Raw genomic sequence first — 25,337 nt, 5'->3', positions numbered from 1 at the left:
ACATCCATTTGGAAGTTGCAGCTAATAATGAAAGGACTAAGGCAGTGACATCTCTGTTTGGATATCAGCCAGCATGTCAATGCCTTAAATCACAAAATAGTTTTCTAAGATCTACAGTGATACTCGCAGGAACACCTCAGCAAGCAAGAGTCCAAAAGTGGCAGACAATAACTTGGAACCTCAAGCCATGGCTGATACTGAATGAGAGACTCCCTCCTGGGCACACAGAAGACAGGGTGACTTGGAAGGCAGTAAACAGATTGTGCTCTGGCACCACGAGATACAAAGCCAACCTTAAGAAATGGGGCCACAATGTGGAGCCCATGACATGTGAGTGTGGAGAAGAACAAACCACAGGCTACCTACTACAATGCAGTCTGAGCCCTGCCACATGCACAATGGAGGACCTACTTACAGTGACACCAGAGGCACTTCAAGTGGCCAGCTTCTGGTCAAAGGAAATTTAGTATCTTGCCAAGTGTTTAAAACTCTGTTTGTGTTTTTAAATACATTACAACTATATCCTCGGTTTGCTTCTGATACAATAAATAAATAAATAAATAAATGGTTATGGTCCCAAGACTCAAAAAAGCAGACCTCACAACCTCTGAGGATGCCTGCCGTAGATTCAGGCAAAACGTCAGGAGAGAATGCTTCTATAACATGGCCATGCAGCCAGAAAAGCCTACAACCACCCACCTATATGTCCCATATCTCCAAAGCATAATTAGGCACTTTTAACAAATTGAACGCCGTAAGCTGTGGGTTTTTTGTTCAAAATGCACTCTTTATATGTCAACCTCATTATTCCCTCAATACTCTTTGTGTCGATCTTTTTGTCAGCCCGACACCCACAACAAAGCACACCCACAACAAAGCAGGAGGCAGCAAGATGAGGCATAGCGTGAGCCAGCACTTGAACCATGTGATCCGCTTCCTCTACTATTAAGTGAGGGCACGGAATGACATTATGCCTCATTAAATTTCCAATTGTAAAATGTCATTGTGACTTAATTTAGTGGGGAAAGAAATAAGTAACAAGCAACTAGTTTTTATTAATAAGATTTTAATGAGTTTGTTCTCCTCTGGATGGGAACATCTAACTCGATCTGCTTTGGTTTATGTTAAAACAGATTGGGAATGATATACACATCAGTATGCCTCCCTGTGCAAACCTGTCTCCTGACATAAGTGTGTAACCTATAGCCAGACTGTCAGCTGCCCCCTGTGCCATATGCATGTGCTTATAATTTCCATGTCCTCCCTATCTGATTTGGGATATCGGCCTTTCTGAAAATAGTCTAGGTTGGCAGTACACAATGTCTCCTTTTGCTCAAGCAAACGATAGAACTGTACTTGTGCCCCTTTCATGCTCCACCAGAGCGCCAAATCTGCATCCTTCTAAAGGATCACTGGACAGGGAAGTTGAAAGAAATACAGCCAGCCCTCCACATTACCTGAAGCCCCCGTGAAAGTGGGAAACCATGAATAAAAACAAAATAATAATAATAATAATGAGTTGTAGGTTTTTTCGGGCTATATGGCCATGTTCTAGAGGCATTCTCTCCTGACGTTTCGCCTGCATCTATGGCAAGCATCCTCATAGGTAGTGAGGTCTGTTGGAACTAGGAAAAAGGGTTTATATATCTGTGGAATGACCAGGGTGGGACAAAGGACTCTTGTCTGTTGGAGCTAGGTGTGAATGTTTCCACTGATCACCTTGATTAGCATTTGATTGCTTGGCAGTGCCTGGGGCAATCTTTTGTTGATAGGTGATTAGATGTCCTTGTTTGTTTCCTCTCTGTTGTTTTGCTGTTGTAATTTTAGAGTTTTTTTTAATACTGGTAGCCAGATTTTGTTCATTTTCATGGTTTCCTCCTTTCTGTTGAAATTTTTCACATGCTTGTGGATTTCAGTGCCTTCTCTGTGTAGTCTGATATGGTGGTTTAGGCATTCAATGCCTTGTTACACAACATACAACGAGACACAAATACACAGACAAAGGCAAAGGCTTCTCCTTTCTTTTCCGGCTCTGGAGGCAGTGCTCATCTGTGGCTCTGGAGTAGGTGCTCTTTCTCCATTTCCAAGCCAAGGACCCTGTGTCTGTCGACACCTCCTGATTGTGTGGTCAGCATGACTGCTTGGAGCATCCTTTTGCCTTTTCTCACCAGAGCAGTACCTATTGATCTACTCATATTTGCATGTTTTTGAACTGCTAGGTTAGCAGGCGCTAAGGCTAACAGTGGAAGCTCACCTTGTCCTTCCGGTCAGCAGTTCAGCAGCACAAGGGTTTAATCCATTGCACCACAGTGGCTTATGTGTAAGTTGAGGGCATGTTTTGGGGCCATAATTATGGATTTTGATACGACCCGTGAATAATTCAAGGAGAAGATAAAGCACAATTTAAGGAATTGGAAATGTTACTTTTTTGGATAAAGGCTCTCAGTGGTAGGATCCAGAGAGCTATAATTCAAAAATAAAAATCCCAAGCTCTGCTCTGAATATTAAAATAGTTTCTACATCTGATCACTTATTCATTCACTCACTTCTTACAAATAATCCAAACAATTACTGCCAGATTTATGTAGCCTCGTAATAAGCTTGTGTCCCCCTCTGTTGTGTAAACTACACTTTAAAGAAATTCAACATGAAACTGCAACTGTACAGACCCGCAAAATGTTTTTCAAGTTGTTCTGGACAGGATAACTTCCTTTTGAGCAAAGCGGTGAGATCAGTGATGAATTTCCCCTTGATGAACATCTCTTAATTGCCCCCTTTATCTCAGTTGTCATCTCCACATGATGCTGATTGCAGGGGAAACTTCAGTTGCTGGCGTTCACTTCCCCCTCTTTCTTTTTTCCCCTTCTTATAGAAGCATAACTAGAAAATAATCACCACAATAGCAAAAGAGACCTGAGTAGATGTAGCTCTCCTTAAATCAAAGGTTGGATTGGAGCTTGGAACAGTTTCGTTTTTGAATATAATTCCTACTATTTACCAGTGATGGCACTAATTGGATGATTCCGGGAGTTTCTGTTCAAAAAATAACATTTCCAAGCATTGGATGGGGTATACATTTTTTATGTGTATATGATTTTCAATAGATCCCATTGGGTGCTATCTGGAAAATGGCATCCCAAGTGGCACAGCCTTTTTTACCAGTGGAGTTTTGCAGCTGTTTCAAAGTGAGTTTTTACTGTGTTGTTGAAGGTTTTCATGGCTGGAATCACTGGGTTGCTGTGTTTTTTCCGGGATATATGGCCATGTTCCAGAAGCATTCACTCCTGATGTTTCACCTGCATCTATGGCAGGCATCCACAGAGGTTGTGAGGTCTCTTGGAAATAGCCAAGTGGAGTTTATATATCTGTGGAATGTCCAGGATGGGAGAAAGAACTCTTGTCTGCTTGTGGCAAGTATGAATTTTGCAATTGGTCACTTTGATTAGCATTTAATGGCCTTTCAGCTTCAAAGCCTGGCTGGTTGCTGCTGAGGTCACAACCTCACAACCTCAGAGAATACCTGCCATAATTCAATTTTATATATAATTTATTATTATTTATTAATATTATTATATATTGTGAGATGGGGGAACCTGTAGACAGGAAAACCTGTGAACCTGTTTTCCTAGTTTCCAAGAGACCTTACAACCTCTGAGGATGCCTGCCATAGATGCAAGTGAAATGTCAGGAGAGAATGCTTCTGGAACATGGCCATACAGCCTGGAAAACTCACAGCAACCCACAGTTTTTACTGCTTTAAAAGCACTCATTTGGGAATAGTTTAAAAGCCCTTTTACAACAAAACAAAACTTTACCTGATTCTAACAATGTGTCTGTTTCAGGGTTTTTTTCAGTTATATTATATGAGATATTTTATAGCCTTTCACGTACTTCAATAAAAGCCTTGTAACATGGGTTTTATTATTCAGTATACCTTTTTCTTTTCTCAATAAGGAATGGAGTAGCTGGGCAAATCACCTAAAGCAAACTAAAGGAAACCTGGCAAGATTTGACTCTGGTTCACAGCTCTGACCCCATCAACACTGCCATATAATACAGTTTAACCATTTTCATTGAATTGGTTTTCATTTTGTTGAACTGGTTTTACATAGTTTTAAGTTCTTTAAAGCAGTTATACTGTGCCCATGGTTTCCCATATTTTACAAACAAAGGGCTCTTCCAGAACAATTTAAAGAGGCAAGAGTACCCCACATCAAAAGACTCTCTTTTTTTCTGGCAGGATCAAGCACCCCAACATTGTGGCTCTGGATGACATCTATGAGAGCGGGGGACACCTCTACCTCATTATGCAGCTGTAAGTGCAAGGTGGGGAAGGGGAGGGATGGAGACAAGAGTGTGGCATGCTCTCAGTTTCTTTGCATGCCTTGAAGCCAATCTTGATCAGGGTTGTTGTGAGGTTTTGGGGCTGTATGGCCTTGTTCCAGTAGCATTCTCTCCTAATGTTTGACCTGCACCTGTGGCTGGCATCTTCAGAAGTTCTGTTGGCAGTGAAGCAAGTGGAGTGTATATATACCTATGGATTGTCCAGGGTGGGAGAAATCACTCTTATCTGTTTAAAGCAGGCATCCTCAATCTGCGACCTTTCAGCTATTTGGGCTTTCAACTCCCAGAATTCCTGACACTGGAGGGCCGCAGTTTGAGGATGCCTGGTTTAAAGCAAGTGTGGCCATGAAAGCCTTCAAAAATAACCTGGATCATTCAGAGCTGGATTCAACATTAGGCAGAGCAAGACAGACACCTATTGCTTTGGAGTATAATAAACAGGCAGGAAAATGGTTAATTGTTTTCTCAGGTCTATATTGCTCTGTGTGTGTGTGTGTGTGTGTGTGTGTGTGTGTGTGTGTGTGGTGGGAGACCCATTAAGTCCTTTCCCAACTACAGCAGGAAAATGCAATCATACTGAGGAAAATAACATTTTCCCGACTAGTTTTTGAGTACAGTGCATCTCAAAATGCATTGTTGGAGGGCTCTTTTATGATGGGAATAATTATTTTCTGCTCTGCCTTTGGAATAGCTATTCAGTCATGAATGATGTTCCTTTGGTTGTACCTTCTTAACCTATTTCTTCTCAGGATGGGTTTCATCTGTGGTCTTCCTCCCTCTTTGCAGGGTTTCAGGTGGGGAACTCTTTGACCGGATAGTGGAGAAAGGCTTTTACACTGAGCGAGATGCCAGCAAGCTCATCCGACAGATCCTTGACGCTGTAAAATATCTCCATGACATGGGTGTCGTCCATCGCGATCTCAAGGTGGGTGTTTATACCTCTATAGGGACATCTGCTTGGAATAGCTATATTGCTGTCAAGAAGTCCTTCCTTCCTTCCAAGGGATCCTGGATGTTGTAGTCCTCTATGTAATATTCCTGAGTTTGGGGTGTATACATCTTACAGGTTTTAAAAAAGGAGAGCAGTGCGTGTGAAAAAGATCTTGGAGTCCTCGTGGACAACAAGTTAAACATGAGCCAACAATGTGATGTGGCAGCAAAAAAAGCCAATGGGAGTTTGGCCTGCATCAATAGGGGTATAGTGTCTCGATCTCGGGAAGTCATGCTACCCCTCTATTCTGCCTTGGTTAGACCACACCTGGAATACTGTGTCCAATTCTGGGTACCCCAATTGAAGGGAAATGTTGACAAGCTGGAATGTGTCCAGAGGAGGGTGACTAAAATGATCAAGGGTCTGGAGAAGAGCCTCCATGAGGAGCGGCTTAAAGAACTGGGCATGTTTAGCCTGAAGAAGAGAAGACTGAGAGGAGACATGATTGCCGTGTAGAAATATGTGAGAGGAAGTCATAGAGAGGAGGGAGCAAGCTTGTTTTCTGCTGCCCTGGAGACTAGGATTTGGAACAATGGCTTCAAATTACAGGAAAGGAGATTCCACCAGAACATGAGGAAGAACTTCCTGACTGTCGGAGCTGTTCAGCAGTGAAACTCTCTGCCCCGGAGTGTTTGGAGGCTTTTAAACAGAGGCTGCCTATGAATTCCTTTTCACTCCCCAATTTTCTAGTTTTACAGAGAACAGGACATTGGAAATCGCTTGCACTTAGAACTGTTGTATTTACTGTATTGTTGGGGACGTTCCCTGCCCCCTTTCTTTGGATGTCTCCACACTACAGAACTTGAAATTCCATTGTGGAACCATTGTAGTTAAAGTGGTATGAAAGTGCTCTAACTGTGTAGTATGGAATGCGCTGACCGTCAGAGACTTGGGCATCTTTACAGAGCAGTTGGCACTGTGTTGCACAAGCTGGAGATGCCAAGGTTTGATTGCTCTCTCTGAAAACATTTGAATGATTTCAGTGCAGGAGTGCCAAGGCTTCCATGATTGCTTTGAGGAAGTTCTTTATAGTTTCTTTTGAAGCAGAACATTTATTATTGTTTTAACAATAAGTCTTTGGGCTGTATGCTGGCATTCACTCCAGCTGGAAAAATAAAAATTAGAAAGGGGCAGGATGACACAACAGCTGTTTTCTTGTCAGCTGAACAGAACAAAAAGAGAAGGTGGTCCTTACCAGCATAGAGCTGTTTCGATCCTTCTGTGAAAAAGGAGAGAAAACCCCATACAAAAACGACAAGGAAGCAGAGATTAATTGGTCTATTGACGGCTGGTGCTGGATGGGATGATGGCCTGATTTTAGTTATTTATTCAGATTATTAACCACAAAGATGTGGCAGAATGAAAATCACAGATCGTTCACATCTTTACCAATCCACACATTGTCTTGCTAGAGAAAAGATACGCCACACCGATGATTAGTAAAGAATAAGGTGTTTACTCTTTGTTATGCAGTATGACATATATACAGTCATGTGAACAGTTGCCTTGACTTACACAATGTCCTTTTGAGAGAGATTCAAATGTCCTTAGGTGTCTATGTGAGGGACCTTCTTCTAGCAGCCCAGGAACTGACTTGGTAAGCTTCCTGTGCAGCAAAACATGTAACTGTTGCCAAAACTCCCAGGTTCAGCTAGCCTCTCAGGCATGATTCAACCAATCAGCTTCATGCTTTGCATTTTTCAGTTAACACACCCACCAACTGATTGTTTTACATGCTCCAAAAAAGCTTTAAAAAGGAGGCAGAGTTAACACAGACCAACAAGAGTATGTTTTTCTTGGTGTCTTTGTTTTTAGGCCTATTTCTGGAAGTTTTTGGGAACTCATTCAGAAAATTGCTTTGGATAGACCGCATCAGCTCTATTTTCTTAGATATGGTTATCATGGTTTTGTATGGGCAGGCAGATGGTGACTAGTAGATAGAACATATTCCATCTACTAGTCACCACCTGCTTGCCCATATAAAAAGCTATATCTATATATCAAAAACTAGAGCCGAAAAGAGGAAAGTGGTGCCATTTTTGGAATCAGCAGGACAAATATACCCAGAAACAGGGCTAACATTTGAGGCACCAAAATGTCTGTTGGACAGTGCAATGGGCCTGTTGATCGATGGTCCTGAGTATATGGATTTATTCAGTGTATTAATGATTTTATGTAAATGGGTGGCATTTAGAAATCTTTTGCCATTTGGTTGTTGTGAGTTTTCCAGGCTGTATGGCCATGTTCCAGAAGCATTCTCTCCTGATGTTTTGTCTGCATCTATGGCAGGCATCCTCAGAATTGTTTTGTCCCACCTGAACCTCCCTCCAGATACACTACATTACTCATCTCATTTGGAGTTTTAAACTTTTAATTTTTGCAACTGGCCCTGCCCATTGTGTTCAATGATTGTGATTTTTTATTACACTAGCTTGGGGACCTGGCACTGCCTGGGTTATTTGAAAAAGGAATTGTGTATCAAGTTTGGTCTTTATCTGTTATTTATATGGCTCGCAGTGGTCTCAGCAAGTTAGTGAAGGTAGTGTAAGTCCCATCCATCCTCCTCCAAACTGCACCAGGATGGACAGTGGGTCATGCGGGCTCTGTGTGCCAAGTTTGGTCTTGATCATTCATTGGATGAGGGTCACAGTAGTATCAGAAAGTGAGTTAAGGTACTGCAAGTCCCATCATCCATAGTCTGTTCTCCCTCAAACCTCACCAGAATGTTGAGTTGGCCATGGGGGCTCTCTGTGCCAAGTTTGGTCTTTATTGGTATTTGGATGAGTGTCGCTGTGGTTTCAGGAAGTGAGTGAAGGTACTGCAAGTCTCATCATCCATCATCCGTCCTCCTCCAAACAGCACTGGGATGTAGAGTGGCTCATGGGGGCTCTGTGTGTCAAGTTTGGTCATGATCAGTCATTAGATGAGGTTTGCAGCAGTCTTGGGAAGTGAGTGGAGGTACTTGAAGTCCATGGTCTGTCCTCTGTGGAAGTGCACTAGGATGTAGAGTGGGTCATGGGGGTTCTGTGTGCCAAGTTTGGTCTTTATCAGTCTTCGTTGGGGGCCACAGTGGGAACCGATGGGTTTGAAAATACTACAAATCCCATCATCTCTTGTCCGTCCTCCCCCAAACCTCCCCAGGACATAAAGGGGGTCATGTGGGATTATGTGTGTCAAGTTTGGTCCAGGTCCATAATCCGTGCTGGTCACAGTGGCCTGTGAAATTGGCAGCCAATCAGAAAGCTGCGACATACACCGTCCCTCCACATACAAACACTGACTTTTATTATATACATAGATTGTGTGTTTACTTTGTTTTATTTTTTTTAATTATTAGGTGTTATTATTTTCATTATATTTTATTGATGTATTTTTATGTTGTATATCTGTTTTTCTGTAATTGTTGAGCCTGGCTTCATGTAAGCCGCCCCGAGTCCCCTTGGGGAGATGGTGGTGGGGTATAAATAAAGATTATTATTATTATTATTATTATTATTATTATTGTTATTATTATTGTGAATTTTGCTGCTTGCCACATTTTTTCGTGACTCCAACAAAGGGACCCCATTTGGGTCGGGACCCACAGTTTAAGAAGCAATGGTCCAAGAAAACAAGGCAAGTCTGCTTTCTGCAATAGCAAGCAAAGCCTGGGAAATCACGGCACAGGCTGAGATTGGTTTGCAATTATGACATTGTGCCAAACTCCCTTCACAAGGAAGTAGTGTTTTAACGCAAGTCCACCCTTTTAACAAATTCTGTCCTTATCTTTTTTTCCTTCAGGAGACTCAAACCTGTTTGACTGGCTGGAAATCCAAGCCTGCTTTGGTTCTCTGTCCATTCTCTTATCTAGGTCTTTCTGATAACATCCTTGTGGCTGTTCCAGCCATTGAGGCATTTTAAAATTGGTGAGCAGAGGTGAGATTTGGAGCCTGGGAAAAGGGCATCCCTCCTGGAACCTGCTGTTCAGAGCAACTGCATGCCTAGCCTTGCCCAGCAGTAAACAATAATAAAGGGAGCTTTGTGTTGTCATGGTTTTTTTTCTTCCAGATCGAGGCACATTTTGTCCTTTGCTACTGATGTTCATCAAGAGGTTGCCATGATTCACCCCAAATTTATGGCACCAGGCTTTAGTTCAATAGTGAAATGCCTGGGCATCTTGGATGGCATGTAGGTTTCACACAGGTTATCAGCTAAGCATTTTAATATGTACGTATTTAAGAAATATTTTTCCTTATCCCAGGCATGAGCAAACTTGGGACCTCCAGGTGTTTTGGACTTCAACTCCCACAATTGTTGAAGTTGAAGTCCAAAACACCTGGAGGGCCCAAGTTTGCCCATGCCTGCCTTATCCTCTTGAAGATATCTTTGTGGATCTGATTCTGTAACATGACATTTTGTGTTTAATTCTATCTACTCCTTTTTCCGCCTCTTCTTCTCCCATCCAATTCTTTCAGCCTGAGAACCTGCTCTATTACAGTTTGGATGAAGACTCCAAGATCATGATCAGCGATTTCGGGCTATCCAAGATAGAAGGCTCAGGCAGCGTCATGTCCACGGCGTGTGGGACTCCTGGCTATGTAGGTGAGCTCCGAGGGATTTTTCCTTTTTGAAACCAGGAAATAGCTGTCTTCCATACAACCTACCTTCCCCTTCCTGAAAATGGCAGGCTTGTATTATTGGTGTGTTTCACTCCAAATGGATGGTGGCGGTGCCGAAGAGTTATGAACAGTATTTCTCATTGAATGTTAAACTCTATTATATTAAGGTTATCTACACTGTCATATAAGTCATTTTGAAACTGCATTGCATGGTCAGTGTAGACTTGTAAAGCAGTAAAGGTAAAGGTTTCCCCTTGACATTAAGTCTAGTCGTGTTTGACTCTGAGGTTTGGTGTTCACCTCCATTTCTAAGTCAAAGAACCGGTGTTGTCCATAGACGCCGCCAAGGTCATGTGGCTGGCATGATTGCATTGAGTGCTGTTACCTTCCCAGTGGCGCAGTGGGTTAAACCCCTGTGCTGGCAGGACTGAAGACCGACAGGTTGTAGGTTCGAATCCGGGGAGAGGCAGATGAGCTCCCTCTATCAGCTCCGGTTCCTCATGCGGGGACACGAGAGAAGCCTCCCACAAGGATGATAAAACATCAAAAATCATCCGGGCGTCCCCTGGGCAACGTCCTTGCAGACGGCCAATTCTCTCACACCAGAAGCGATTTGCAGTTTCTCAGGTCGCTCTGACACAACAAAAAAATAATATCTTCCCGCCGGAGTAGTACCTATTGATCTACTCACATTTCCATGTTTTCGTACTGCTAGGTTGGCAGAAGCTGGGGTTAACAACAGGAGCTCACCCCATCCTGCGGATTTGAACCGACGACTTTCTGGTCAGCAAGTTCAGCAGTTCAGTGGTTTAACTGCCTGTGTCACAGTGGCCCCATTCAAAATGCAATTCAGTAGAGATAAGCAGCATTATATTGATGTACACTGAAAATGTAATGCAGTTTCAAACAGCATTATATGGCAATGTAGATGGAGCCCGTTAGATCTAGGAAAAGTGGTGTACCTGGCTTAATTCAGGCAAGAGTTTATTACCTTGATCAAAATGCATATTTTATTTTTCATCATCCTACTCAGATTTTCACAATCAACCAGGTTTGCTGAGTTGTAGAAGATGAGAGAACTGAAGATGTTGTTTGGAGAAAGTGCTTTTGTTTTTGGGCCACAGTTTTCAATATACTGATTGTGGTAGGTGGGTGAGGAGATCAATCCTTGCCTGAACTAAGCCAGGTGGAGGAATCCTCATGTGGATTTGAATTCTTCTGTACCCGTCTACACCAAATCAAAATTAGCCCATTGAAGTGAAACAGCTTTCCTTCAGGCAACAAGTTGGGATGAAACTTTCAGATCCAAAACTTGGGGTCCTTTTTCAGGAAAAGGGTCCTTCTCCATGACCAGCTAGTTTTCTGTGCAGAAGGAATGTATTAGGGAAGCATTCCTCTTGATAGCCTCTTCCTGAAACGGAAGTTGTGCAGTAGGTCTTTGGTATCCAACAGGATCTGGTCCCAGGACCCTTCCCTATGTATGCTCAAATCAATAATAATAATAATAATAATAATAATAATACACGTTATTTACATTCCGCCCTTCTCCCCTAGGGGACTCAGAGTGGATCACAGCATTTACATACATAGGCAAACATTCAATGCATTTACAATCATATACAATGAGGCACACAAACACAAAGGCAGAGGCTTCTCCTTTCATTTCCGGTTTCTGGAGGTGGTGCTCATCTCTGGGCTTGGGAAGGTGCTTTCTCCATTTTCAAGCCGAGGAGCCTGTTTTGTCACCTCCAAAGCCGTGGCTAGCAAGATTGCTTGGAGTGTTTCTTTGCCTTTTCCCGCTGAAGCAGTACCTATTTATCTATTCACATTTGCATGTTTTTGAACTGCTAGGTTGGCAGGAGCTGGAACTGCCAACCTTCAGGTCAGTAGTTCTGCCAACCTTCAGGTCAGTGGTTCAGCAGCACAAGCGTTTGACCCATTGCACCACCGCGATGGGTTTAACCCATTGGCTGCTCAAGTCCCGTTATATATATAGTGGCATCCCTTATACACAAGGGTGAACAACTCAAACCTATAGGAATTCTCTTTTCCAAGAGTGTGAGGTCCAATATGGTTCTTCAATTTCTAATGGCCACATTTTCTTCTTTCTTTTTCCATGGTTCCTCTCTGATCCAGCTCCAGAGGTGTTGGCCCAGAAGCCTTACAGCAAAGCAGTGGATTGCTGGTCTATTGGCGTGATAGCTTACATCTTGTACGTATTAAACTGATCCTCCACCCCACCTAAAACATCCCATTTTATCAGCTGTCAGAAGTTTAGCAGAGTCAGATCTGCTTAGTATCTGGGTGGCAGACTACCTGGAAATAGTGGTCATCTACAACTGGAATTATTAAGGAATCCTGCATGAGGCATTCCTGAGGCCAGTTGGAGTTGACAAAAACTGGGCTACATGGACTAACATTATGATTCAATATAAGGCAGCTTCTATGTGGAAGAAGAAAGGCAGAGAGTGGCCGTCTTTCCTGTCTTTCCTGAAGGAGGGAGGGATGGCTTGCTGTCTCCATCCTGTTTGTATGTCACATGTCTGTTTATTTCCATGCATGTGGCTTAAAAGGTTGTTTATATGGCCACTGTTCTGGAATCTACTGCATTAGAGGTTTCATAGAATCATAGAATCTGAGTTGGAAGAGACCTTGTCGGCCATCCAGTCCAACCCCCTCCCAAGAAGCAGGAAAATCGCATTTAAAGCAAATTTGATAGTATCAAAGGAATTGGAAAGGACCATAAAGGCCGTCCAATCCAACCATGCAACATGCCGGAATACACAGCCAACATTTTCTTTAAAACTATTCAGTTTGGGATGTAATCTCTCTTCTCTCTCTGCTACTACTTTTTCAAAATGGCAAAACCAATACTATTTTGGGCTACTCTTCCTATAGTCTCCCAAGTGGTATGCCTTGTGTTTCCTTGTCTTTGTGCTACGAAAGGGATGTACTTTCTCCTGTGAGAAGGAGGTTCCTATATTTTTCATAAATGCCTAGATTGGAGGAGTTCACCAAGTGCTCCTTTTCACAATTGTAGTGCTGCAGGGAGTAATTATGATTATGATGATTTTGAAAATTCTGATTGCCTGGATCAGTTTTTTTTATGTGTCAGGAGCAACTTGAGAAACTGCAAGTCGCTTCTGGTGTGAGAGAATTGGCTGTCTGCAAGGATGTTCGCACCTCCCCAAAATCTATAACACTGTTGGTAACAGCTGACCTCCAGTTAAAATGCTTGAGGACCAGGGCTTCCCAGTTCTCAAGGTTTATTCCACATTTCTTTAAGCCCATCTTTACATCTCTCTTGCTGTCCACCTGTAGTTGTATGTGGCAAATGATGCACAAGGAGGTAACAGATATCTCCTTCTGCAATGTTGATTCACAGATTTTTGAGTGGTTCTCAAATGTTGATCTTCCCAGTGCTTTGGGCTTCAGCATGGTGAAGAGTCAGAGATTGAGGCAGCTGAAGTCCAAAATACCTAGATGGTCAAAGGTTAAGAAGTTCTGTATTTAAGCACATGCAGTGGTGCAACTGAAGGTTTGCTGTGTCTTATGTCACTAGTAGGATCCTGGGTACCATGTCTAGACAAAAACCTGGGAACCTAATAAATATAGCCCCAGCGTCTGCTTTCTATACACACTGTATATATAGGTGAAGAAATAACCTGCTTTTTATCTCTCTCCCTCTCCGATGCATTTACCTCACTTCTCCACACTGTTTGGTCCATTTACAGGCTGCATTTCTCCCTTCAATACCTTCCCTCAGGCCTTGTTGTCACACTTGCCCTGTACCCACTTTTTTCTGTCCGCAGATTGTGCGGCTATCCTCCGTTTTATGATGAGAATGACACAAAGCTTTTTGAGCAGATCCTGAAGGCCGAGTATGAATTCGACTCTCCTTACTGGGATGACATATCCGATTCAGGTGAGGAAAAGAAGTGCTGGTGTCTCTAAACATTGAAATCAAGTCTCTCTCTCTCTCTCTCTCTCTTATATATGAGGGTTGAATGAAAAGTAAGGCCTCCACCTTCGGAACTCCTCAACAGATGGCAGTACTGGTATGCGGCAGGTACTGGCTTGTTCAGTAGACTCTCCTCTACAGTTCCATTTTGGCGGGAAGCCTTAGCATTGAACGGTTGTGTTGTTAAAGTGCAAAGTATGGAACCCTGCGCAGACGGTCGGTCAATGTGACTTAAGCAACGTGCAGTCATTGAATTCTTGACAGCAGAAGGTGTCACCACAAAGGGGATTCATCAGAGAATGCAAGCTGTTTATGGTGTTTGTGGTGATGTGAGTACTGTGCCTCGTTGGGCAAGTAAGTTTAAAGATTTTGAGGTGGGAACATTTGACTTGCATGACAAACAAAGAGTTGGACATCCTGTGACAGCAACCACCAAGTTTCACATGCAAAAGGCTGACAGATTGATTCAGGACGATCATCGTATCAGAGAAATATCAAGCATAATCAGTATTTCACAAGAACATGTGGGTCACATTAGTTCTTTGCTTGGCTACCGGAAGATCTGTGCACTATGGGTACCCAGGATGAGAGAATTGTGAGACGCTGGTTGCAGAAACAGAGTGTCAACTTCTTCTGTGACGGCTTCAGAAACCTTGTTCATTGTTCGCAGAAATGTATCCAATTGTCTGGTGATTATGTGGAAAAGTGAATAGTGGTAGTTAAAGAGCACATTCTAAGAATTATTTCTGCGTTTGATTTATTAAAATATTCCCATCCAAACCCAAGTAAAGAAGGTGGAGGCATTACTTTTCATTCAATCCTTGTGTGTGTGTGTGTGCACGCATGTATATATATATATATGTGTGTGTGTGTGTGTGTGTGTGTGTGTGTGTGTGTGTGTGTGTGTGCTGGAGGGAGGGAAACTGTGATTAACCTCACGTCATTATTCCTTTTGTTTTCTATTCCTAGCCAAAGATTTTATCCGGCATTTAATGGAGAGGGATCCCAAGAAGCGGTTCACTTGTGAGCAGGCACTAGATCACCCATGGTAAAGGATTTGAGAGTCTTATCTGTTGCTTGGTTTTGTATAAGTCACTTGCCTCTTGCTGTCCATTTGTAAAACAGGAAAATTAGACTGCAATGTTTGATCCGTATACATTGGAGTTCATCTTATTGAACTCAGTGGGCCTTCCATCTGATTGCACCAAGGGTACATCTACACTGGAGAATTAATGTAGTTTGACCCCACTCATGGGAATAGTAGCTTTACCATGTCTCTATCCTTCTCTGACCGAGAGTGCTGGTACCTCACCAAACTACAACTCCTATGATGCCATAGCTTTGCTTGGTTATCGGAAGATCTGTGCACGATGGTTACCTAGGATGCTGGCGCCTGAAAAAGAAAGCGCACAGACTTCTTCCCTGATGGCTTCAGAAAACTTGTTCATTGTTGGCAGAAATGTATCCATTTGTCTGGTGATTTGTGTTCATTGTTGGCAGAAATGTATGCAATTGTCTGAAATTGCCTGAAATGAAAGCACACAGCTAAAGCGGGGAAAAACTTCATTAATTCAACAGTGTAGATACACCCTGGGTATCATGGGCCTGGGTGAAGAATGGTCTTCTAGATCATGGAATCCTAGAGTTGGAAGATACCTTGTGGGCCATCCAGTCCAACCCCATTCTGCCAAGAAGCAGGACAATTGCGTTCAAAGCACCCCCGACAGATGGCCATCCAGCCTCTGTTTAAAAGCTTCCAAAGAAGGAGCCTCCACCACACTCTGGGGCAGAGAGTTCCACTGCTGAACAGCTCTCACAGTCGTAAAGTTCTTCCTAATGTTCAGGTGGAATCTCCTTTCCTGTAGTTTGAAGCCATTGTTCCGCGTCCTAGTCTCCAGGGCAGCAGAAAACAAGCTTGCTCCCTCCTCCCTATGCCTTCCCCTCACATATTTATACATGGCTATCACGTCTCCTTTCAGTCTTCTCTTCTGTAGGCTAAACATGCCCAGCTCTTTAAGCCGCTTCTCATAGGGTTTGTTCTCCAGACCCTTGATCATTTTAGTCACCTTCCAGCTTGTCAATATCTCTCTTCAATTGGGGTGCCCAGAATTGGACACAGTATTCCAGGTGTGGTCTAACTAAGGCAGATGCTGTTGGACTACAGCTCAAAACAGGAGTGGGTAACTTTTCAACTTGCAGATATTTTGGCCACAATGTCTGCAGTTTTCCAGGTCAAGTGGGAACTGATGGTCATTGTAAGACTAAATACTGGAGGATCAGGGCCTTTCACACATCCCTATATCCCAGAATATCAAGGCAGAAAATCCCACAATATCCGCTTTGAACTGGGTTAACTGAGTCCACCGATAATATGGGATTTTCTGCCTTGATATTCTGGGATAAAGGAATGTGTGGAAGGGCCCTCAGATTTCCCAACTCCCTGCAGAAAATCATTAATTACCTAAAGGCTCCACTTAGTGACAAGGTTCAAAAAACAGCTGCTATGGATCCTTGGGGGAGCCACTGTCAACCAGAATAGGGTTTACTCATTGCTCTGGTAAAGTTTACTGGACCAGATGGAGCAACCACCTACTCCACTAGACGTTGCCAAACCAGATGGATCAACAGCTTGTCTCACTATGATCTCTCTGCATGCTCATGCGCTTGGAGGCCTTTAACTTCAAGGATTTCATTGATAACATGCTGGTTTATTTTGTTTTCCCCTATGCTTTTCTTTACATACATAGTATAGCTTTGTAATGTTTTCCGTTGTCAGAAGCTGCCTTGAGGGCAAACATGTTGAAAGATAATGAAGTGTGTTTTTGAAATAATTAATGCAAATTTATTATATTAGTATATTAACAGCCTGGTCCTAAATTGGTCTATGCAGAAGGGGAAAAAAATCAGTATGTTTAAATGTAAACATTGGAAACATGAATGAGTAATAATGTTACAATGACTGCATCTGGTGCACAATTAGGCTTCCTAAGAATTATATTTTTAAATAAGCTTGAATGTAGAAGTTGTTAATAACTATACATGGCTTCATTAGGGAGCAGGGCTTCCAAAACATATATATTTGACTTGTTTTCTTTCTCAAGTCGCAGGGAGAGGCAGATAGTATTAGTAGTGGTAACAACAACAACATCAACAACCATTTGATAGACAACAAGATTAGTACACAGCAAACAAGATCACTATGCTGGCTTTTGTATGATGATGATGATGATTATTATTAGGTACTCAACAGGATTAGTACACAGAAAACAAGATCACTATGCTGGCTGATGTATTGCATCAGATGTTGGACATTTCCCGAGTGTCTAGGACTGTGTGATGTATCAGTGAATAATGCGTGCAGAACTGTGTACGGTGGCTTTTTGCAGCTGACAGATGGTGATTTTGTCAGCGCTGATTGTTTTTAAGTGCAGGCCAGGATCTTTAGGCACTGCACCCAGTGTGCCAATCACCACTGGGACCACCTTGATTGGCTTGTGCCAGAGTATTATTATTATTATTTGAAACACAACAAGATGAGTCCACAGCAGACACCCTGCTGGCTGTTGTATTGGATCACATGTCGGACACTACCCAAGTGTCTAGGACTGTGTGATGTATCGGAGAATAATGCATGCAGATCCCAGTAAGGTGGCCTTCTGTAGCTGGCAGATGGTAATTTTCTCAGTGCCGATTGTGTTTAAGTGCAGGCCAAGGTCTTTAGGCACTGCACCCAGTGTGCCAATCACCACTGGGACCACCTTGACTGGCTTGTTGTTGTTGTTGTTGTTAGAAATACAACAAGATTAGTACACAGCAAACAAGGTCACTATGCTGGCTGTTGTATTGGATCATGCGTCGGACACTTCCCAAGTGTCTAGGACTGTGTGATGTATCAGCGAATAATGAGTGCGGATCCTAGTAGGGTGGCCTTTTGCAGGTGACAGATGATAATTTTGTCAGCGCCAATTGTTTTTAAGTGCAGACCAAGGTCTTTAGGCACTGCACCCAGTGTGCCGATGACCACTGGGACCACCTTGACTGGCTTGTGCCAGAGTCTTTGCAGTTCAATCTTTAAATCCTCATATTGTGTCAGCTTTTCCAGTTGTTTCTATTCAATCCTGCTGCCACCTGGAACTGCAACATCGATTATTGTTATTTGAAACACAACAAGATGAGTCCACAGCAGACAAGATCACTCTGCTGGCTGTTGTATTGGATCACATGTCGGACACTTCCCAAGTGTCTAGGACTTTGTGATGTATTGGCGAATAATGCGTTCAGATCCCAGTAAGGTGGCTTCTGCAGCTGGCAGATGGTAATTTTGTCACCACCGATTGTGTTTAAGTGCAGGCCAAGGTCTTTAGGCACTGCACCCAGTGTGCCGATGACCACTGGGGCCACCTTTACTGGCTCATGTCAGAGGAGTTGTTGTTGTTGTTGTTATCATCACATTGCTCCACTGCCTATCACTCATCACACATCTCTTGCCATTATGCCTTTTTGTTTCTAATGTTCTATCAAAAGGACCAGATCCTATATAAAACAGGACGCTTGAAGAAGCCGTTGGATCTTGCCACATCAAGAGTAATCTATCCTTAAACACTTTGTTTGGATCATAGCAGAGAGAAAAATATGTTGTTGTGGTTTGCTTTAAAGTCTTTTCCAATTTATCACAGGGTTTTCCTAACAAAAATTGTTCAGAAGGGAGTTTCCTTTGCCTTCCTCTGAGGCCAAGAGTGTGTCAATACCCCCAAAGTCATCTAATGAGTTCCTATGGACAAACAGGGATTTGAACCCTGTTTTCCAGAGTTATGGTCCAATGCTCAAAGCACTACACTGGCTTTATGGTGCTACTAGGAAAATCCAATTATCCTACAATTATGGGGACTGCAGCTAAATTATGTCCAAATATTAATGCCAGGGACACAGGCGTAGATGATGCTAAAAACACTACTGATCCCAAAATAATTGGGATCTCATCCCTGCAATGTCTTGGCTGTATTATATTGTTGCATGCAATGGTGTGCAGTGAGGAAAAGAAATCGAGTAGGGGAGATTGTATTTCAATGGTAAAGTTTTGCAGAAGGTTCCTGGGTTCAGTCTCCAGCTTTACTTCCAGAGATTTTGAGGAGCTGTAATGCAAATTATAGTCTAAACACAATTTTGCAGACAACAGAACTGGATACAATGATAGGAGGGAAACAGATAATTCCAGACATGAAAAGTAAAATAGAATCAGTACATACGCATGTACAGACAGACATGCTGAAACATTCACTATCATGTTTAAAAGAAATAGTTCAACCTATTACTATAATGGGAGCCTCCGGTGGTTCAGTGGGTTAAACCGCTGAACTTGCTGACCGAAAGGTTGGTGGTTTGAATCCTGGGAGCAGGGTGAGCTACTGCTGTTAGCCCCAGCTTCTGCCAACCTAGCAGTTTGAACACAAGCAAATGTGAGTAGATCAATAGGTACTGCTTCTGCGAGATGATGGTAATAATAATAATAATAATAATAATAATAATAATAATAGAACATTATTTATATAACGGCACTCCATGCAGTCATTCTGGCCACATGACCTTCGAGATGTCCATGGACAACGGCAGCTCTTCGGCTTAGAAATTGCGATGAGCACAATCCCAGAGTTGGAATCAACTACTAGACTTAATATCAAGTGGAAACCTTTACCTTTACTATTACTATAATAACAAGTATTTACAATTCATAATCACTTCCCTGCAAGCTCAACACTTTGCCTCTTTGTATTTATTTATTGCACTTTATATGCTGCCTTTCTCTCACAGAGAAACCCGCGGTAGCTTCCATATCCATTTTTAAAATGTCACAATAATTTTGTTTAAGAGAACAGAACATTCCCATAAAAAGCCCTCTTGCTTACGCATTTAAAAGCCTGCTTTAATAGGACTGTTTTTGCCAGTTGGCAAGAGGAAAGCAGGGAAGGGACCAGCCTTGCCTCCTGCAAGAGGAAGTTCAGAGAATGGGAGCGATCATGGAATCAATGAGTTGGAAGAGACCCCAAAGGGCATCCATTCCAACCCCCTGCCATGCAGGGAAAGCAAAATCAAAGCACCACCGATAGATGGCTATCCAGCCTCTGTTTAAAGGAGAAGGCTGTCCTTTATGTCCCTCTCCAGCTGAGCCTGTAATAATGGCAGGACCGAGAGAAAGTCTTCCCCTAAGGATCTTAGAGCTATATGTAATTTTATGTGTAACCTCTGGAGAACTGTTGACTACTAGTGTTAGTACTTTACTCACTTACACAATCCCTTGTAGTCCGAGGATGATGGCCCTCCAAGTGTAGTGTCTTGGTGGTGGAAACGTGGGTGGCTGTAGACACCTATTCTTGATCTGCATCTTCTTCCGCAGTGAGGGCATCGGTTTCCAGGTGGAAAGCGGTCCTGGTCAGGGTTGGCTTGACGCGCTGACCTCTTGGCACGTTTCTCCCTTTTTGCCCTCCATTCATGCCTCTTTGAATTCCGCAGCACTGCTGGTCACAGCTGACCTCCAATTAAAGAACTCAAGGGCCAGAGCTTCCCAGTTCTTGGTGTCTATGCCACAGTGTTAGAGGCCAATCATGTCCAGTTGGTCCTTCAGGCATTTGGGACTCTTAACTCCCAGAAGACCTTAAAAGCTTATCCAATGCTACAGAATTCCCGAGATATTATGCCCAAAACACCTGGATTGCCACAGGTTGGACACCACTGTTATAAACCAAGAGAGGAGATTCCATCTGAACACGAGGAAGAACTTCCTGACTGTGAAAGCCGTTCAGCAGTGGAACTCTCTGCCCCGGAGTGTAGTGGAGGCTCCTTCTTTGGAAGCTTTTAAACAGAGGCTGGATGGCCATCTGTCAGGGGTGATTTGAATGCAATATTCCTGCTTCTTGGCAGGGGGTTGGATTGAATGGCCCATGAGGTCTCTTCCAACTTTTTGATTCTATGAAACCATTGGTTCTCAACCTTGACTTTGCTAGTGCTGTGGTTTCGAATTTCCAAAAACCTTAATCATTGGCCATACTTGCTTCTGGTAAACAAAATCCAAAATATTGGGCAGTTCAGATTGAGGACCACTGAAGTAGAAAACTGCATTCGATTGATTTGGTGTAAAGTCTATATACTTCCTCACCCCTCTGATATGTCAGCTCCACTTGCTGCCGGTCCAATTCTGATCACAATTCAAAGTGCTGGTTTTGACCTACAAAGCCTTATACGGCTCCAGCCCAGCTTACCTGTCCGAACGTATTTCCCTCTAAGTTCCACCTCGAGATTTAAGATCTTCTGGGGAGGCCCTGCTCTTGGCGGGGACAAGGGACAGGGCCTTCTCTTGGCGGGGACGAGGAACAGGGCCTTCTCAGTGGTGGCCCCCCGCCTGTGGAACTTGCTCCCCAGCGACAACAACGTCCCTCCTCGCCTTCAGGAGGAAATTGAAAATGCGGTTATGGGACCAGGCCTTTGGGTAGCTGGCAGATAATTGTCAATGGTAATAATGATAATGTTATGGGAAATGGACTATGGACAGGCTTCCAATTGTGTTGTGCTTGCTGAACTTGTTTCTACATAAGGCTAGACAGCCAGTACTATTGCACTTTCATTAATGTACTTTTTGTTTTAAAACTAATTTTAAGATCAATTTACTGTGTTTTTATATGTATTGCTGCATGTATTATTTATATGTAATGGCATCAAATTGTGCCGGATGTAGAAGGGCGAGGTACGAATGTTTGAAATAAATGAAATAAACGAATTTCCTCAGTGTCTTTGTTAAGAATGAGTCTGATTCCCCTCTCCTGTACAGGATTGCCGGAGACACCGCCTTGGACAAGAACATCCACCAGTCAGTCAGTGAGCAGATCAAAAAGAATTTTGCCAAGAGCAAGTGGAAGGTGAGCATAACTTTTGTACCTTTGAGATAAGATTTCTTCATGTCTGAGTCCCAAATCACTTTCTGCTCAAAATAATACACTACAGTGGATTGCTGTGAGTTTTCCAGACTGTATGGCCATCTTCTAGAAGCAAACTCACAACAACCCGGAAAACTGACAACAACCCAGTGATTCCGGCCATGAAGGCCTTTGACAACATATTGAATATAGTTTGAAGATTGGCTCTTTCAAAGACAACAAAAGAAAATATATATCTCAGAATTAGAAAACAAACGCAGCTATAAGGGGAATAAAATGTTGCAGTTGCTGTCAGGAATAGGCAGAAAACAGAGAGGTAAGATAGACTCATTCGTAGCAGAGTGACACAGTTACAAATAAATATATATTACTTTTCTTGCCTCAAATTGCTGGCAGGAGTGAGTAGGGAGTGAGAAAAGGTATCAATCTTTTTCAGCATTTACCTGGTTTAGCACAGAATGTGATCTACCTTGACATCTCTGATTTCCCCCACTTCCCTCCTTATGCAGCAAGCCTTCAATGCAACTGCGGTGGTCCGGCATATGAGGAGACTACAGCTGGGAACCAGCCAAGAGGGGCCTGGACAAGCCATGCAGGAGAGCAATGGTGAGAGGCAGCGTTGCAACCACCAGTGGATTCAATGTCTGTGAATTCAAGTTCAGATAGTGGTCATGAGTGTTAATTGCCAAGACTCTGGATCAATGACCCTTGATATACCAAGAAATCTTAAGAAGCGGTAAACACTGAACAAAGTATTTTGTTTATATGTACACGCAAACACATATCAATGTATGTATACATGGATTTGGAATTGCAAAACAGAAATAGAGATGGATATTTATTTATCGTGTCAGGGGCAACCAGACAATTGTATTACATTTCTAACAGAACAAAACAAACAAACAAACAGACAAAACACAAAGTTTGCAAGCTTGGTAGTTGATTAAATGTCCTTTGACCAGTATCTGGCCACTTGGAGTGCCTCTGTTGTTGCTGCAAGAAGGCCCTCCATTTTGCATGTGGCAGGGCTCAGGTTGCATTGCAGCAGGTGGTCAGTGGTTTGCTCTTCTCCACACTTACATGCCGGGGATTCCACTTTGTAGCCCCATTTCTTAAGATTGGCTCTGCATCTCGTGGTGCCAGAGCGCAGTCTGTTCAGCGCCTTCCAAGTCGCCCAGTTTTCTGTGTGCCCAGGGGGAAGTCTCTCATTTGGTATCAGCCATTGGTTGAGATTCTGGGTTTGAGCCTGCCACTTTTGGACTCTTGCTTGCTGAGGTGTTCCAGCGAGTGTCTCTGTAGATCTTAGAAAACTATTTCTTGATTTAAGTCGTTGACGTGCTGGCTGATACCCAAACAAGGGATGAGCTGGAGATGGATACTGAATGATGAAACAATTCCCAGTTGAGTTCCTTCCCATCCTTTTCTTCCTAAACATAGACATTTTTTTCGCATAGCTTCCTGGTTCCTCTCATATTTTCCCGGGGCATGGTTTTTGGGCAAAATATTTGCTTAGTGTTAATGGCATCATTAGGGAGCCCTGGGTGTCAGAGTGGGTTAAAGCGCTGAGCTGCTGAACTTGCTGACCGAAAGGTCAGTTCGAATCTGGGGAGTGGTATGAGCTCCCACTGTTAGCCCAAGCTTCTGCCAACCTAGCAGTTCGAAAACATGCAAATGTGAGTAGATCAATAGGTACCACTCTGGCAGGAAGCTAACGGTGCTCCTTACAGTCATGCCGGCCAGATGCCCTTGGAGGTGTCTGCGGACAGCGCTGGCTCTTCAGCTTACAAATGGAGATAGCACCAACCCCCAGAGCTGGACACGACTAGACTTAATGTCAAGGGGAAACCTTTACTTAATATTATCATATAACTATGGTTGAAGGAGGAAGCTGTGGCTATTTAAAGTCGATTTTAATTGTTATGCCCACATACATCCATAGACAGACACATAGGACAAGTGAAGCATTTGGCTAAACAGTGCTAGGTGATTTAGATATAATCTCCTCTGTGATGTCTAAAAACAACGCAGTTTTGTTTACGCATTTTCTTAAAATATTTTCAAAGTATTTTTCAAGAGGCTTGTTCTTTACATTGCACCAGATAGATGGACACCCAGCCTCTTAAACATCTGTAGGCTCCATTACAATTCGAGGCAGCATATTCTACTCTTGAATAGCTTTGAATGACAGGAAATTCTTCCTAATGTTTAGGTGGAATCTCTCTTCCTGCAATTTGGATCTGTTGCTCCTAGTCTGTAGGCAACAGAAAACAAGCTTGCCTCCTCCTCAATATGACATCACTTCAGATATTTATACATGGCTACCCTGTCACCACTTAACCTTCTCTTGTCCAAGTTAAACATACCCAACTCCCTAAGCCAGGCATGGGCCAACTTGGGCCCTCCAGGTGTTTTGGACTTCAACTCCCACAATTCCTAACAGCCTATTGGCTGTTAGGAATTGTGGGAGTTGAAGTCCAAAACACCTGGAGGGCCCAAGTTGGCTCCTGCTCAGCCCTAAGCCATTCCCATATCTCTAAGCCAAACCACAGGGCATAATTTCCAGACCTTTTACCACTTTGATCACACACATTCCAGCTTGTGAATATCCTTCTTGATTGTGGAGCCCAGAACTAGGCATAGTAGCTATGAAACCCAACGATTTGTCCGTGGAGTATTTTCGTCAGACCAAACCTTCTGGTCAAATAGAGGCCAGATCACTCTTCCTTTGTTGTCGCTGTTGTATGTTTTGTTCATAAACCCAGCCCTGACCCATCCTTTCCTCCTTCTCAGGCTCGGCGTCCAGTAGCAGCGAGGAATCCTTGGGAAACGGCTCTCATCCTCAGACTTAGGACTGAATGTTCCCCAGTGAACAGAGGAAGACCTGGCAGTGCCAGCACCAACTCGCACACTGGGTGGGCAGCTCCCAGCCCAGCCTTCCCATGTTGCCACAAGTAGAGCCAGGGAAGCGGCTGGGACTGCCGACACATCCCTCCCAGTGAAGTGCGGCTGAGTCCTACTGCAGGGGAAAGGAAAGCTCCCCTTGACCAACCACATTCTCCTAAATCTTGGAGGCAAGGGCATGATCCTTCATCAGCGACACAGCTCCCTGGAGATGTTCCTCCTGTTTCTCACCACCAAATGGTTTCCTGCCAGTCACAGCTCTCTTTCTTGTTGGCTGTGTTCCACCCTATCCTTAGCTTTTAGTCTGAGTCAACAATCACAGCACCTTCTTTGCCCCTTCATGCATATAGACACGTCTTAAGGCCCGTCCAGACAGTACGTTCCTGCAGCAAACAGGAGGGTGGCCAAACACCATTCCCTTTAAATGGGGAAGCAATTGCTACAAATGGCAAAAAAAAAAAAGAAAAGATTTTCAGGTGTAGGAATATCCTGATTCTGAGCCAAAAATTTGCATCTTCAAATGTACAAGGGTTGAATGAAAAGTAATGCAACTCCTCAACAGATGGCAGTACTGGTATGCCGTAGGTACTGGCTTGTTCAGTAGACTCTCCTCTACA

General features: G+C 43.2%; 1 protein-coding gene across 1 annotated transcript in view; it reads left to right on the top strand.

The window, feature by feature from the left end:
* The window catches only part of CAMK1 (calcium/calmodulin dependent protein kinase I), a 69,775-nt gene extending 44,438 nt beyond the window's left edge, over window positions 1-25,337 (top strand). The window contains exons 4-12 of the mRNA XM_060766534.2: window positions 4,241-4,315; window positions 5,131-5,269; window positions 9,790-9,916; window positions 12,070-12,145; window positions 13,746-13,858; window positions 14,864-14,942; window positions 21,714-21,801; window positions 22,329-22,425; window positions 24,610-25,337. Of these exons, the coding sequence (XP_060622517.1) occupies window positions 4,241-4,315; window positions 5,131-5,269; window positions 9,790-9,916; window positions 12,070-12,145; window positions 13,746-13,858; window positions 14,864-14,942; window positions 21,714-21,801; window positions 22,329-22,425; window positions 24,610-24,668 (853 nt within the window). The 3' untranslated portion in view covers window positions 24,669-25,337. The remainder of the gene's footprint in view (window positions 1-4,240; window positions 4,316-5,130; window positions 5,270-9,789; window positions 9,917-12,069; window positions 12,146-13,745; window positions 13,859-14,863; window positions 14,943-21,713; window positions 21,802-22,328; window positions 22,426-24,609) is intronic.

Source organism: Anolis sagrei, chromosome 2 (genome assembly GCF_037176765.1).
Source record: "Anolis sagrei isolate rAnoSag1 chromosome 2, rAnoSag1.mat, whole genome shotgun sequence".
Taxonomy (NCBI): domain Eukaryota; kingdom Metazoa; phylum Chordata; class Lepidosauria; order Squamata; family Dactyloidae; genus Anolis; species Anolis sagrei.
Note: the sequence above shows the minus strand (reverse complement) of the source record. Positions and strands in the feature narration are given on the sequence as shown.